The sequence below is a fragment of the Cryptomeria japonica genome, chromosome 4, assembly GCF_030272615.1.
Source record: "Cryptomeria japonica chromosome 4, Sugi_1.0, whole genome shotgun sequence".
Taxonomy (NCBI): Eukaryota; Viridiplantae; Streptophyta; class Pinopsida; order Cupressales; family Cupressaceae; genus Cryptomeria; species Cryptomeria japonica.
In genome coordinates this window covers 21384115-21400531 of record NC_081408.1, presented here as the reverse complement: position 1 = coordinate 21400531, position 16417 = coordinate 21384115, and the positions used below count along the sequence as shown (strand labels likewise).

The 16417-nt window shown below is 32.9% G+C and overlaps 1 protein-coding gene and 2 pseudogenes across 1 annotated transcript; all 3 read right to left on the bottom strand.

The window, feature by feature from the left end:
* Nucleotides 1–5768: 5768 nt before the first annotated feature.
* Nucleotides 5769–6673, bottom strand: LOC131052055 (1-aminocyclopropane-1-carboxylate oxidase-like; annotated as a pseudogene).
* Nucleotides 6674–6843: 170 nt separating this feature from the next.
* Nucleotides 6844–8431, bottom strand: LOC131052052 (1-aminocyclopropane-1-carboxylate oxidase-like; annotated as a pseudogene).
* Nucleotides 8432–14083: 5652 nt separating this feature from the next.
* On the bottom strand, nucleotides 14084–15592 carry LOC131052058 (1-aminocyclopropane-1-carboxylate oxidase-like). The gene is made up of 3 exons (XM_059218615.1): nucleotides 15429–15592; nucleotides 14978–15225; nucleotides 14084–14769 (listed from the first exon to the last, which is right to left on the bottom strand). The coding sequence occupies exons 1-3, from the start codon at nucleotides 15528–15530 to the stop codon at nucleotides 14145–14147; spliced, it is 975 nt and encodes a 324-aa protein (XP_059074598.1). The 5' UTR covers nucleotides 15531–15592; the 3' UTR covers nucleotides 14084–14144.
* Between the last annotated feature and the right edge of the window lie 825 nt (nucleotides 15593–16417).

Sequence of the window (16417 nt, the reverse complement as noted above, 5' to 3'; positions counted from 1 at the left end):
GACCAATGGGTGCATTAGTGTTTTGATAGTTTCTAGGTCTACACCGATTTAATCTATGACCATGCTTGTTACAGTTAAAACATTTCCCATTAAATTTGTAGGTATTAGGTTGTCTTACTGGTTTGCTGTGATCATGATTGTTTGTAGTACCGAAGCTTTCACCAACTTCAAATCCAAGTCCATTAGTGTCTCCATTAGGTTTCTAACTTCTCAGCATATCATCAAGTTCTTCTGAACTTTTCTTGAATTTCTCCTTATGTTGATTTGCAATAGCCAACTCATTTTCCAAAAACTCCTTCTATATCATAAGTTCAGTTTTATCATGTTCCATGTGAATCAGATCTGTCTTCAACATATCATTTTCATGACTGAGTCTTAGATTTTCATTTCTAGCATCATTGAGTCTTCTAATCAAGTCATCTTCATTCTTCTTTATGTCTTCAATATCTTTACAAAATCTCATAGTCATGTTCTACATCTCATTCCTCAAGGTCATGTTTTCTTTCCTCATCTTTCTTACAAGATCATTAAGAGTTTCCCTTTCATCATCATCATTTTGTATCTTCTCATGAAGTTCTCTTCTTTTGTTTCTAGCAATAGTAAGATTCTCTTGAAGTCCTTGAATTATTTCCTATGTAGTCTTCAGATCATCTTCAAGTTTGATATTCTTCAACTTTTCTGCATCAAAGTCTGCAAGAGCTCCTTCTAATTGTTTTCTCAAGTTTTCCATCTATACCGGTGTCAGAATCTTCCTCAAGCAGTTAGGCTTTTGACAATAGAGGACCAAGCTCTGATACCAATTGTTAGGATTCCCAAAGATACTGATAGGGGGGGGGGGGGGGGTGAATCAGTATCTAACCGGTTAGCATATTTTCTGACCTTATTAAATATTTTGCATTCCAAAATAATGTACCAGTAAACAAGAATTAATGTAGTAAAGACAACATAGAAAGAACACCGTAACACAAGATGTTTAACGAGGAAACCCAGCGTGGGAAAAACCTCAGTGGGATTTGTGACCCACAATATTCACTCACTAGCCAATGAATGGATATTACTTACAAGAGGGGCCTGCACATGCAGGAAGGTTAACTGCCTAAAGCTCACTGCTTAATTACAAATGAAGTCTCACTGACTTACAAAAATGGATTATGAAAATCCAATATAGTGTACTACTACAAAAAGCATCTGCTGTGCCAGATACCGGTGTAAGCTCATGCAATTACCATAAACCCTTCTACAAAGTGCCTTAATATTCGCTCTATATATCCATCATATTTTTCCTCTATGTTTTGTCGCACAAAATGATCTACAAAGATCTCATACTTATATATGAGTCTTATTACAATATGCCATGTCGGCTTACAAAAAGATATTACAATTAAATACAAAATACAATAATCAAAATCCCGTCGGCTAGGATGCTGGTAAACATTATTGCCGCTGTTGGTGAACTATCTGCCGATGTAGAGTCTGTCGGTGCCGGTGCCATAAGATTGCAAGGTTGCCATCAATGAAAATACCTTCAATCACCTAAAATTCTCATTGGAGTGTGTAATGTCAACATTAAAAAAGAGAAAGAAAAAGACTTAAGGATCTAGAGAGAGAGAGAGAAGGGGGGGGGTCTTCAAGAATTTTAAGGGGGGAAAGAGGGAGAAAGAGAGAGATTCCTAAGAAGACTTAAGGGGTGAGAGAGGGTTCCTTAAAACAAGTTAAATTAAAAATAGATTAATTTTAATGCAACAAAATTTTAAATATATAATTTTCTAATCTAGAGAGAGGTCCTAATAAGAGATCCTAAAAAGAGAGTTCCTAAATAGAGTTGAGAGAGAGAGAGAGAGAGAGAGAGAGGAGAGAGAGAGAGAGAGAGAGAGAGAGAGAGAGAGAGAGAGAGAGAGAGAGAGAGAGAGAGAGAGAGAGAGAGAGAGAGAGAGAGAGAGAGATCCTAAAAAGACTAAATAGACTTAAGGATGGGGAGAGAGAGAGAGTGTGTGTGTGAGAGAGAGTCCTAAACTGAGATCTAGGCAAAAAGACTTAAGAGGGAGGAGGAGAGAAACTAAATTAAAACAAGGTGATTTTTAATCCAACCATTTCTAAATTATGTTTGTTAGTATTTTTACATATAGAGGTCCTAATTTAAAGACATCCTAGAAAAATAGATTTCGTAAAGAGAGAGAGAGAGGTCCTAGTAAAAGAAAGAAGAGAGAGAGAAATTCTAAAAAGACCAAGTAGAGTGAAAGAGTTATAAAAATATTTAAGTAATTTCAAATATGATTATTTCAATGCATTTGTTCAAATTGTCTCATAATTAAAAAAAAGCACAAACACACTTAAAAATATCTAATCAAAATAACATAATTTAAAAATAATTAAGATAAAATTATTTTAAAAATTAATTAAATTAAATTAAAATAATTTAAAATAATTAAGATAAAATTACTACATAAAAAAATATTTAACTAATAGCACAATTTTAGGTACGTAATACATGTATAATTAAATAAAAATTAAGTAAAGATACATACATGCATAATATCTTTGCATTCTTAGCTCTCGTTATCTTTGTTTTGTGTCAGCTAAATAATTCCTTGAAGTTTTATTTTGCCTTGTCTTCTAGTTCCACATGTCCTTAAAATGACCTTCAAAAACTTCAAATGTCTTCAAACATCTTCAAAATTGTCACCCTTAAAATGACCTTCAAATGTCTTCTTTTACTAAAAAATGCAAATTACTTTGATTAATTGTGTTTGTAACAATGAAATAAAACATCTCTATTTATATGTGATTGTTAATTGTAAAAAGGATATATTTTTACAATAGCCAAGGTTTGTACGAATGTCGACAATTAGATATGGGGGGGTTCGAATGAACATGTCCATTATATGATTGTTTGTGCCATCCATGTTCATTCGAACACTAGTTCGAACGAACTAGGTAGGGTCCGATCAAACCCACTTCGCTCAAAGGGGTGTTTGATCGAACCCTCTTCCTAGGCATCTCTCCCCCAATTTTCTTAGACTTCTAAGAAATTTTCACCTTCAAACCTCTAGTTCAGGGCTCAAATGAGAGAGTCTTGAAAACCCAAAATGGTATGTGTTCAAACATACACCTATGTCTAAATTATAATTAGTTGGAATTCAAAAATTAATAGAATTAAAAAATATTTAACATATCACTATCAAACCAATTGCATGCACTAGATATTAATGTTACAAACCAAAATTCGAAAGAATTGAGTTTTTATCATTTATAGAAAAAAAGTTATGCATTTCGGGATGCACATCACTCTTAAAAAATGTTGTTTGCTATAAAAAACTACTTTTCAAGGGAGATTGAACAATAAATACAAATTTATTAAAAAAAAATGAAAAAAATATATTTACAATCTACAGACAAGATGTTACAAATCACTAGTTTACATCATCTTCAAATTCTTAATGGTTTAAAAGTTATAGGTGTCAAAAACTGAAAGTTTTTTTCAAAATGGTCATCTAAGCGTTAAAGTTGGCCAAAAAGTGGAAACCATTATTGTGAGTTCACCCAACTATAGACTGAATGTAAAAACATAACTATTTTTGGTTGATGCAAGATTGTTGTTATAACCAGGGATACTCTTGCATCAAACACCCAGGGTTAGAAAGAAAAGTGAGTTCCTCACTTTGCTAAGGATAAAAGAAAACTAGTGAGGTCTACCTTAGCCTGTGAAATACATATTGAATCTTCTATTGGTCTACCTTTACACTTAACTAGATACTCCTGATACTATTTGTTCCTAGTCCTTCATCCAACTCTAGTATCCAAGATTTGCTCAATCTACTTTGGTTGTTGATGTGGTAATTGATCCTTCAAACGAACTTCACTGATATAGTCACTTGAATGTTCTCCATGATACTAGTAGATGCCCACAATATTGGAAATAGGTGATATGCCAAGTGCCTCTGGTAACTCTATTTCATATGCATTTCGTGAATCTAACTTCCTAAGAATCTTACATGGTCCATACTTCTTCATCTTCGGCTTGTTATATGTGCCTGCTGGAAATATTTTCTTTTTGAGGTATATCATGGCTTCAACCTCAACAAAAAATTCCTTATGTCTTCTCTTATCATTTGTGTGCTACTTATATTGACTATTCATATCCTTGAAATGTTTTCGGACGTTTTATTTATAGTCTCCATGTATCTTGCGAGTTCTTCTACTTCTACACTTCTTTTAATCTTCATACTGATATCTCTGAGCTTTGCAACTCCTCTAGGATGTACTCTAATCACAATCTCAAATGGTGTTTTCCTTGTACCCCACTTTACTAAATTATCATATGCAAACTTTGCTTGTGGTAGAACTATATCCCTATTTCCTACTTTGTCTCGTACTAAACACTTTAACAAGTTACATAGACTTTTGTTTATTACTTCTAGCTATCCATTAGTTTGCGGATAGTATGTTGAACTAAACTTTAAGTCTATCCTCATATTCTTCCACAGGGTTCTCCAAGAATATCCAATAAACTTTGTATCCCAGCCTAAAAACATGCTCTTTCGTAACCCATGCAATTTGACAATCTCCTTGAAAAATACGTTTGCAACATATACTACATCATTAGTCTTCTTACAAGGAGTGAAATGTGCCATTTTTGAAAATATGTCCACTACTACCAATATTGAATCATGTCCTCTTTGTGTCCTTTGTAACCCCAATATGAAGTCCATGCTGATTGTTTCCCAAGGTCTCTCTAGTACTGTCAAAGGTTTGTATAATCCAATATTTTGATTGCTTTCCTTTGCAACTTAACAATGTTTGCAACTCTAAACAAATTTCCTAATATCCTTATTTATCTATGGTCAAAAGTAGTGTTCACTCACCAAAGCAATTGTTTTGTCAACACCAAAATGTCTTGCTAATCCTTTGCTATGATTTTATTTGATCAAATTCCCTCTCATTGTACTCCTTGGAATGCATAAATGACTTCCTTTGAACAACATATTTTCCTAAATGAAGTTTTCTAGCCATTGGCTTCTATCTATCACTATCAGCTCCTTACATGCTTTCCATGCCTTCGCAAAATCTAGATCATCTTCATACAAGAGCTCAAGTTCTTCAAAACCCAATACTTCCACTTAGATTTTTGTCAACAAATTCCTCCTCCTACTCAATGCATCTACATTTTTATTTGACTTAGTGCTCCTATGCTTCAACATAAATGTGTAACTCTATAAGAATTCAACCTATCTCATATGTCTCTGATTCAACTTGCTTTGACTATTCAAATATTGCAAAGCTTGATGATTGGTGTACAACACAAATTTTTTAGGCAACAAGTAGTGTCTTCACTCCTTTTAGTTACATCAAATTGTATAATTCAAAGACATTTATAGAGACATTAAATATACAATAGAAGAATGCAAGGATCATATAAAAAAAATAATTAGACCACATGTCAATTCTAAATAGAAAGAAAGGAATCAAATATACATCATCAAACTCAATGTAAACATATTGGTGATTTTCTTATTCCTGTGTAGTCTTGCGATGTATCTTTAACCATAGAAAAGATTCTTGACAATGCTTTTTTTTCATCCTCATCATCTAGTTTATTGGTACCACTTCCCATGTACAACATCAAAAACCAACTTGAATACAACATCAAGAAAATGAGGTGTTGCATACAAAATTTACTCAAATATCTAATGATCACAACAAACAATAGATTTGATACCTAAATTACCAATAAATCCAACACTTATCAACAAAGAACAATCCTTCTTTTGGTCCTCTCAACATTATTCTTACAACCCATCTTTATTACAATCATTCTCCATCTATTACATTCAACATATTGACTTTATAAAATCATTACAGAAATAACTTCCTATCCAACTAACTAACGTGACAAGTACTTTACCAAATGTAAACCTTAATTTCTTAATATTTTCATTCAGCAAGAAATTTGTTCAGTCAACCTTCCCACTACTCTGAAGTGGGGCTCTTTTTCCTCATATTTTTTCTTTGAGTAAATCTTCATATAGTCACCAAATGAGTACTTTGGATAAGTAGATAATTCATGAGCAACGTTTCCATTAGATTGAGTTTGAGCAACAAGCTGAGGTGCAGGGCTTACCAGTGCATTGTATGAGGGATTATAGAAGGATGCCACTGATAACCAGTTTCCATCCTTAGTTGGAAGAATTCTATGCCATGCACTCTTATACTTGCCATTGCTCACTGCTTCTAACTGATCACCTATGTTCACAACTATTGAGTATTGCGTAGGTTGCACATCAATCCAACTACCATTGTTAAGCACTTGAAGGCCAGGAACCTCATCATCTTGGTACAAAAGAATGAGCCCACCTGCATTTGTATGAGCACGGATGCCCTTTGACATGTCTGGCCTAGGGCAGGGAGGATAATGGCTCACCTTGGTGCCAAAGAATGGATTTTCTCCCCCAGCAAATGCCCTTTTTAAATATCCTTTCTCTAGCCCCAAACTTCAATCATCTACAACATCAAAAACCAACTTCAATCAAAATTTACACAAATATCTAATGATCAACAATAAATTTTAACTCACAACAAACAACAAATTTGAGACCTAAATTACTGATAAATCCAACACTTATTAGCAAAGAACAATCCTCCTTTTGTTCCTCTCAACATTACTCTTACAACCCATCTTTATTACAATCATTCTGCATCTATTACATTCAACATATTGACTTTATAAAATCATTACAGAAATAACTTCCTATCCAGCTAACTAACCTGACAAGTACTTTACCGAATGTAAACCTTAATTTCTTAAAATTTTCATTCAACAAGAAATTTGTTCAGTCAACCTTCCCACTACTCTGACGCGGGCTTTTTTTCCTCATATTTTTTCTCTGAGTAAATCTTCATATAGTCACCAAATGAATACTTTGGATAAGTAGATAATTCATGAGAAACGTTTCCATTGGGTTGAGCAACAAGCTGAGGTGCAGGGCTGACCAATGCATTGTATGAGGGATTATAGAAGGATGCCACTGATAACCGGTTTCCATCCTTTGTTGGAAGAATTCTATGCTATGCACTCTTATACTTTCCATTGCTCACTGCTTCTAACTGATCACCTATGTTTACAACTATTTAGTATTGCATAGGTTGCACATCAAACCAATTACCATATTTAAGCACTTGAAGGCCAGGATCCTCATCATCCTGGTACAAAAGAATGAGCCCACCTACATTTGTATGAGCATGGATACCCTTTATAAGATCTGGTTTGGGACAGGGAGGATAATGGCTCACCTTGGTACCAAAGAATGGCTTCTCCTCGTGTCCCCCTTCAAATGCCCTTTTTAGATATCCTTTCTCTAGCCCCAAACTTTCACTTATTATCTCCAAGAGTTTCTCTGTCAGATTGAATATTTGGCTATGGAACTCCTCAATTATCCCCCTATATAAATAGAATTTGAAAAACAATATTAAACTTTAAGAATTATTTTCTTCTGTAGATAGATTAGTGCATGGTTATTCAAAGTCAACTGATTTTAAAATAAAAAGGAAAATTTAAAACTCAGTATGATAGAATAGATAGATTGATAAGATATAGTTTTGAGAACTTAAAAAATTCTAATTCTAATTTTATTCAAGTAATTTTTGGTGGGCTCCTCCCTTACCCACATCATGACAAATACACCATTTTGTTCCATGGAGGATGTGACTTTGTTTCAGTGCTGAATAACAGAGCTTACAATGATTCTGCTAGTCAAAATCAAAGGAAAATAATGTGTACTAAAATTAAATTATATGAATCGATTTTATTGATTCTGTTTGTTAATGGCTAATAGAACTAGTAGAGAAAGGCCAAATAAAATGATGTGCAGCAGTATAAATTACTATTGATTGAATATTGTACGTACTTGAAATCTTTAGGTTCCAAAGGCCAGGAATTTGTGTCTTTCACCTCGTGCACTTGAAAAACATCTTCCCAATCCATATTTTTGATCTTCTCAACATTATTTCCCTTTGCTTCAGCTTCTATGGCTCTATTCAGTGCCCTTATTGGTAAGGAATCCTTGAAGTTTTGCTCTCTATTAATCTTATATTGCTGTGAACATACCTCCTTCACACGGTCCAGAAGACCATGGTCAATGCCATGGTTTGTAATCTGAAAAAAATTAATAAACACTCCACTTCAATTTCATCTATGTTATTGAACAGTTTATGAATCACATATGTTTGTAATGAATAATTTATAGGATAACTTCTTCTTATAATTTGGCTAGAAGAAAACTTTATGATGAAAAGATTAAAAAGAATATTAACTATAACCCAGGTAAGAATCGGCCATATATACCTCAAAAAATCCACGGGATTCACAAGCCTTTGCGATTTGAGTCATAATGGCCTTTCTGTCTCCTCCATTAATGTTCTTTACTGTTGATCCCATTTTGACCTTATGCCAAAAAGTGTGCATCGTGGCTAAACTTAATCATGGTTCAATTTGACTCCTATCCGTCATAATAAGTGGTTGCGTGACAGTAAAAGGTGCGTGTGACTAAGCACTTAAAAGACTTGGATATTATGATCCACATGGGAGGCAATGTGTTATGGATTTGAAATGAAATTTCATTTTTATTCAGGGACACTAAAAGTCTTGGTTAAGTTTGGAAAGAAAGAAAGGTTTTATCATTTCTGTGTTTCTTCCATACCTCAAACCCTAGTCGGCGCTGTGAACTATTCTGTGATTGCAGAGCTTATTTTTGAGGCTGCACTTGTGGGTTTTCTGCTATGTTAAACAACTTAGTTCAAGCTATCTTTTGGTGGTATTTTTGGCTCTGTTTTTTGGGATAATGTGATTTTTTTGTGGGATTTGCTACAGTCCTCTTCAGGTGAATCTTGGTTAACAATGAGAGGTAATATCTTCTACATTTCATTGTCTATTTCATTTATTTCACAAAGGCAGTGCAAAGAACAAAATGAGGAAAGTTTACAGTTACTCTTTGGTGGTTTTTCGAATCTGTTATCCATGCTTGCTTACATTTCTGTTATGATCAGTTATTCTGTTTCTTTCCGCATTTTGGAAATCAGAATGGAAGTGTTTGTTAAGAGTAATCAATATTGTTTGAGATCTCTTTTCAGTTGTATTTAGTTTTTAACCCTAACGCAGGTTTGGAAACCCTACTTCAAGAGTTTCTCATGAAGACTTATTCTGTTATAACAACTGTGTGATTTTTTTTGTTAAAAGAGAGAAAAAGAACATTTTTCAGCATTATTGAGACTGAAAGTATTTATTAGAAATATTCTTGTATGCATTGATATACACATAGAAAACAACGTGTTTCAGATTCAGAGATTGAGATTAAATTTACTCTCTCTGTTTGAAGTTGAAAAAGACTTCCTTAGAGTTGGAATAATATTTTATACTGCTCCATTTTTTTTTCCGTTCCAACCATTGATAACCTTGTGATTACAATATTCTGTAGTTTCAAGGCTACCATTGATTGAAACTTGAGATTGTAGAGGAATAGGGGTTGGGTACTCCTTGAACAATGTACAAGGTTGGTGCTCTTTGAGATAAATAAAAAGGAATTGTTACCAAGTGGTTTTTCTACCCCAAGAGGGTTTTCCACTCATCAAAATCTTGGTGTTGTGTATTCAATCTTGTCTCATTGTGTTTCACTAGTTAAAGCTTTGATACTTTAGATTCTTGTTATTTCTCTGTTTCAGTTCATGTTATACTTGGTAGTCACTGCAATATTCATTTAGTTTATATCTGTTTTGTAAAAGGAGCATAGTCATCTTGTCTTGTCTAAATTCATATAACAAAGATTATTCATTTGGATAATTGGATGATCACTTTTACATGCTTTGACAACAATTTGTTTTTCCTTGAGTTCTAGTTCACTCATTCTGATTTGAAACGTGTAAAGTCTCTACTAATTTGTCCTACTTGTTAAAACTGAGTTTTCTAATTTTGTAAAACTATTCTTGTGTTAAATTTTATACACTCTAATTCACCCCCCTTCTTAGAGTGTCTTCACTTCCAACACTTTACGTCAATCACTGGAAAACCCATTTCTGAATTCCTCCAAAGCCAAAAGATAGTCAAATAACAAACAAACTTGCATAGTCAAATAGTATTGTAATAATAATATTTGTTGTAATTCTTAATTATTCTAATTTTAGATTATTGCTATCTTAAAATTATATTCTTTTGTAATATTAACTATAACTATCAATTATCCTTAATGGGTTGTGGCATCTTTTGATATTGAAATAGAGGAATGGACTACTCCCAAACATGGTTTGATCAAATTCAATTTTGATTGGGGCTTCAAAAGAGAATCTAGATCCTCTTGGAGCTGGATCTGTTGCTAGAGATTGGTAGGGACAAATGTTAGCATGGAGTACCAGATCCTGTCGGAGCAGGATTTGTTGCTAGAGATTGGTAGGGACAAATGTTAGCATGAAGTAAGCAGAGGTTTGGTCCAATCATGAAGAATGTTAGTGAAGCAAAGGTGACACTTCTAGTGGTAAAATTAGCAAAGAAATTATAAGCTACCTTGGTCCGTTTGGAGGGTGATGCTATTATTAAGGGTGGTTTTGAGAATTGGAAAATCGACAAGTTGGTGAAAGCCATTTGGAAACAATTATTATCCTTAAAAGAGTTTAAAATCTCTCACATACGATGTATGGGCAACATGGAGGCATATGACTTGCTGAAGCAGGTTGTTGATTTAATGTCTAAGATTGAATTGGAGATTTGGGAGGATTATCAAGGGATCAAATTGGATTAAGGGGAGGCTTTATATGATGGTATGTAGGGAGAACCAATTTTATTAAATGATATGTGAATGATTGCCACCATAATGCTTTTGGGAAGTGTGTATACCAAGCTTGGTTGTAGTGCAAATGTCAAGCATTTATTTAGGATTACTTATCAAGATTGTCATGTATCTTATTTCAATCACTAGTGTGTTGTGTCTTAGAGTTGAAGGTTGTGAGTAAAGATGGAGGAAAACTTCTCGTTCCAAATGTTCAAGTCCATGGTGGCATTTTAGTATAAGGTCTTAGAAGAGCATCTAAAGTGTGTTTTCAAGTTCAAGGATGATAAATTCATCCATAAGGTGATTATGGTTCCAAGAGAATCTTTTTTTAATGAAGTGCACCTATACAGGACAAATAATGACATTGCTTCTCTTTTCTTGGTCATGTGTCTCAAATTGTGCTATAAGGAAGAGGCCTTTTGGATTGTTTCTTAGTGTGTTTGGGAGGAGCAGTGTTGGGGATTGATGTCATTCATGGTGATAGCTAGACCAAGTGAATACTTTAGGTAGTGGGGGATATTGATTGCATGTTGGAGAAGTTATTCCCCCTCTGTGACCTTTCTTCATTTGGGGTGCTGATCAAGACAAGGAGATTTGTCATGTTGTGGCCCAAATTGGACTGAGTGAAATCAATAAATATTTACACACTTTAGAAGCCAGATCCCATCATGAGGAATTAGAGGTGACATTGCAGAATAGGGAAGAGAAATAGGAAGAGCCAACTAGAAAGAGGGGATGTCCTCTAGGTTCGAGGATTGCCATGAAGCTGAAGAATGTAGAGTTAGTAGCTTCTTCCAACATCATGAAGAAGATGGTGACAAATGATTCCATTGAACGGTCTAACTAGTGATTTCATGTGGAATTTTTCGCTCACTAAGTGGGCTAGGAGGGTTCATGCATCTCTAGGATTAGTTGGGTACCTTTGTATTTTTCATCTTGGTTTAGTGGATAGTTGCTTGGTTTTTTGGTTGGAAGTTCTAGTCAATATTCATTGAATTTATTTTTGTATTTGGGTTCTTGGGATGGTGTTATAAGTTGCTTCAATTTTCCCATACTCATCACAATAGTTTTTTGGGTGGTGGTGAATCAACTTCTCAATGTACTTTTGTTGTATATTTTGATGCTTTTAATATTAATAATATCAAACTCTTACCTAGAATTTTTTCTTTTATAATTCTCACTTCAATAAAATAATAGTAATATATAATATAATATAAACATTATAATAAAAATATACATTTTTCTTAAGAATATAATCTTAATTTGATTATTAAATTTGTATATTATATTATGATAGTAAAATTAATCTTAAACTTAATTATTAATTATTAATTTAAGATTATATATTATTTTAATTATATTTATGTAATATTAATTATAATCTATCTTAATAAAATAACTATTAATAATTATTAAATTATATTTAACATAAACAGTAAAGTGAAAATAGGTATTTGATAACGAGTAAATGAAAAATATTTAAATTTATGACTAAATATTATAAAATCATATTGTATACTAAAATGATTAAAAAAAGAAAATTATGATTTTCAAAAAATATTAATAAAAAAATACAATGATTTCAAAAATGATCATAGAAAATTATAATTATAAAAGATACATATAGTTTTTTTTTTAAACATTTCTTATCTAATGCTTTAAATGAAATGGTTTAAGTATTTATTTAAATTTTTATTTTATTTATTTAATTTAAATGGTGAAATTCTATACAATAGTTAAATGGTTTTATTACTATTGTAACCAGTTGCACTAAATTTTGGTTAACTCCTTATTATTTAATTGCATTTGCACAAAATTAGAACTATGGATTTTTTCTATAGAAATTATTTTTCTCCAATCTAATTGGGTAAAAAATTTACATCTTATTACCTTATTTCATGGGGTATGAAATTGTAAGCAATAATGATTTATAAATTATCTTATAATAATATATAAATTATATGTAAATATATAAAATTAATTAATTATTATTATTATTATTATGAAATTTATTTTAAAAAATATTATAATAGTAAGAATTAATATTACAAACACAAATTTAAGGGATAAGAAATTTCAAATTTCAAATAAATAATTAAACATGTGTCACATAATGGTTAGTACATACCTTTATAAACATATATTTTCAAATTTATAGAATATTTGTAACAACATTATCTAAACAATTTTTTTAATATCAAATTAAAAATCTTTAAATTGTAATATTTTTTAATTTTTATTTTGAATAAACTTTAAAAGTATTCAATCTTGACATAATTTAAGATATTATATATTTGCACCATCTTATGAAAATAGTAATTACAAACATGCTAATACATTTTTGCATTGATGTTTTGGAGTGATCTCTCATCAGGATGAAGAGAGTGTTGAGCTTTAAAATTCAATTCCCTCCCATGAAGGGTATATATCAGTCCTAAGAGATTTCCACAATCCATCTTATAAACAAGAGTGTAGTTTCTAGATTTAATTGTCTACAAGATTTTTGTATCAACATTTCTGATCACACTTGGTGATCCATCATCATGATGAAGAGCATTTAGCTTTAAAATTCAATTCCCTCCAATGAAGGGTATAAATCAGTTCTAGGAGATTTCCACAATCCATCATATAAACAAGAGTGTAGTTTCTGGATTTAATTGTGTACAATATTTTTGCATCAATGTTGCTCCTTCATCATCGGGATGAAGAGAGTGTTTAGTTTTAAAATTCAATTCCCTCCCATGAAGTGTATAAATCAGTCCTAAGAGATTTCCACAATCAATCATATAAACAAGAGTGCATCTTTTGGATTAAATTGTGTGCAAGATTTTTGCATTAACATTTCGGATCACACTTTATGATCCATCATCATAATGAAGATAGTGTTAAGCTTTAAAATTCAATACCCTCTCTCCATCCTGATTCCTGCAATGTTTTTATTTCATCTTCGTCATCTACTTTATTGCTGCCAATTCCCACATACAACATCTGAAAAATGAGATGTTGCATACAAAATTTGCACAAGTATCCAATGCTCAGCAATGAATTTTAACCAACAACAAACAACAGATTGGATGCCTTTGTCAATAAATCCAACACTTATCAACAAAGAACAATCCTTCTTTCATTCTTCTCAGCATTACTCTTACAACCTATCTTTCTCTAATACCAGTGTAGAGCAATAATGAAAATTTACATTGTAACTAATAACGAAAATAAGAAAGTTTTTATTACAGTCATTCAGCATCTATTAATATAAAGTCATTATTTTTTCGAATAACTTCTCACCCAACTAATTTATTAAATATAAACCCTAATTCTTAACATTTTCATTCAACAAGAAATTTGTTCATTCAACCTTCCCACTGCTTTGAAGCGGGGCTCTTTTGCTTCATATTTCTGCTCGGAGTAAATCTTCATGTACTCACCAAATGGGTACTTTGGATAAGTAGATAACTCATGACCAGCATTCCCATTGGGTTGAGCTTGAGCAAAGAGCTGAGGTGCAGGGCTCACCAGTGCATTGTATGAGGGATTATAGAAGGATGCCACTGATAAGCGGTTTCCATCCTCTGTTGGAAGAATTCTATGCCATGCACTCTTATACTTGCCATTGCTCACTGCTTCTATCTGATCACCTATATTCACAACTATTGAGTATTGCATAGGTTGCACATCAATCCAACTACCATTGTTAAGCACTTGAAGGCCAGGAACCTCATCATCTTGGTACAAAAGAATGAGCCCACCTGCATCTGTATGAGCACGGATGCCCTTTATCAGGTCTGGCCTAGGGCAGGGAGGATAATGGCTCACCTTGGTGCCAAAGAATGGCTTTTCTCCCCCAGCAAATGCCCTTTTTAAATATCCTTTCTCTAGCCCCAAACTTTCACTTATTATTTCCAACAGTTTCTCTGTTAGATTGAATATTTGACTGCGGAACTCCTCAATTATCTCCCTGTACAAAATGCAAATGTCAACGCGTTAGATGATTTACATTGATTTAAATCAAATAAATTTCAAACTTCTTGACCGTTCAAAGATCTAGTGTTTGCATGAATTGATTTTACTGATTTTGTTTGTTAATTGCTAATAGAATTTATAGAAAGACTAAATAAAATGATGTGCAACAGTATAGATTAGTATTTATTGAATATTGTAAGTACTTGAATTCTTTGGGCTCTGAAGGCCAAGAATTTGTGTCTTTCATCTCGTGCACTTGAAAAACATCTTCCCAATCCATATTTTCAATCTTGTCAACATTATTTCCCTTTGCTTCAGCTTCTATGGCTCTATTCAGTGCCCTTACTGGTAAGGAATCCTTGAAGTTTTGCTCTCTGTTAATCTTATATTGCTGTGAACATACCTCCTTCACACGGTCCAGAAGACCATGGTCAATACCATGGTTTGCAATCTGAAAAAAATTAAAAAACACTTCATTTCAATTCCATCTATGCTATTGAACAGTTTATGAATCACATATGTTTGTAATGAAGAATTTATAAGATATAATTTATAGGATAACAACTTCTTATAATTTGACTGGAACAAAACTTTATGATGAAAAAATTAAAAAGAATATTAACTATAACCCAGATAAGAATCGGCCATATATACCTGAAAAAATCCAGGGGATTCACAAGCCTGTGCGATTTGAGCCATAATGGCCTTCCTGTCTCCTCCATCAATGTTCTTTACGTCAATCACTGGAACACCCATTTCTGAATTCCTCCAAAGCCAAAACAAAATCAAATGCCAAACAAACTTGCACAATTGGGAAGATAGATGAAAACTTGCTAATGTATATAACCCTGAGACCACCACCTATTTATATCCATATTTTTATGTTCAACATACCATCAGTCGCCAAGAATTCAAAGTCATTGGCAGATTAAAATCACGTGCGAGAATATTTTCTCAGCTTATATCACCACGTCTCTTTGACATGAATACTGTTCAAGATAAGGGTGACGATTAGACCAGAAAGCATTATTACTTTTGTTGTCATGCAGTTCAATGGGGCCATTTCCACAGTGTCTTGCCCACATTTCGATTGGTCTTTTGGCTGACGATTCACATTTCGTCTTCAATTTAAATCGCACAGCATAATTTTCTACGGCTAATTCTAATTGTTGTTTGATTAGGATTCTTAATTTTTTGCCCTATATTGTTGACTGTATTCAAATCGAATTTGTATATTGATGGTGAAAATGTGAGGATGGTTGAATTGAAGATCTATTTGTTTGGCATCTGAGAGGGACATGATCTGTCTGTGACAGCAAAGCTTCTTTCTCTGAGAAAGTCAATCTTTCGTTTTCCACGTGCCCAGTTATTTCGATCGTCTCACAATTTTGATTTGCCTCTTCAATGGAATGGATGATCTGTCTGTGACTGTGACTGCCGAAATTTCTTTGTCTGAGCAAGTTAAGCTTTCGTTTTTAACGTGCCCAGTTATTTAGATCGTCTCACAATTTTGTTTTGCCTCTTCTTGTAGAGGGAACTTTCGCTTCAAGTTGCTAACAAAGTATTGTCAAGCGTTAAACTTTGAGAGAGCTTTATTCTTTTTTTGTTTCTTTATTATGCTATATTTAAATGAAAATTGTCAC

What these genes read in the sequence shown, in the direction of transcription:
- LOC131052058 (XM_059218615.1), bottom strand. Translation starts at nt 15,530, where the DNA reads ATGGGTGTTCCAGTGATTGACGTAAAGAACATTGATGGAGGAGACAGG. An exon ending in AATCCCCTGGATTTTTTCAG is followed by an intron (nt 15,226 to 15,428) that starts GTATATATGGCC and finishes AATTTTTTTCAG; the next exon opens with ATTGCAAACCATGGTATTGA. An exon ending in TCAGAGCCCAAAGAATTCAA is followed by an intron (nt 14,770 to 14,977) that starts GTACTTACAATA and finishes CATTTTGTACAG; the next exon opens with GGAGATAATTGAGGAGTTCC.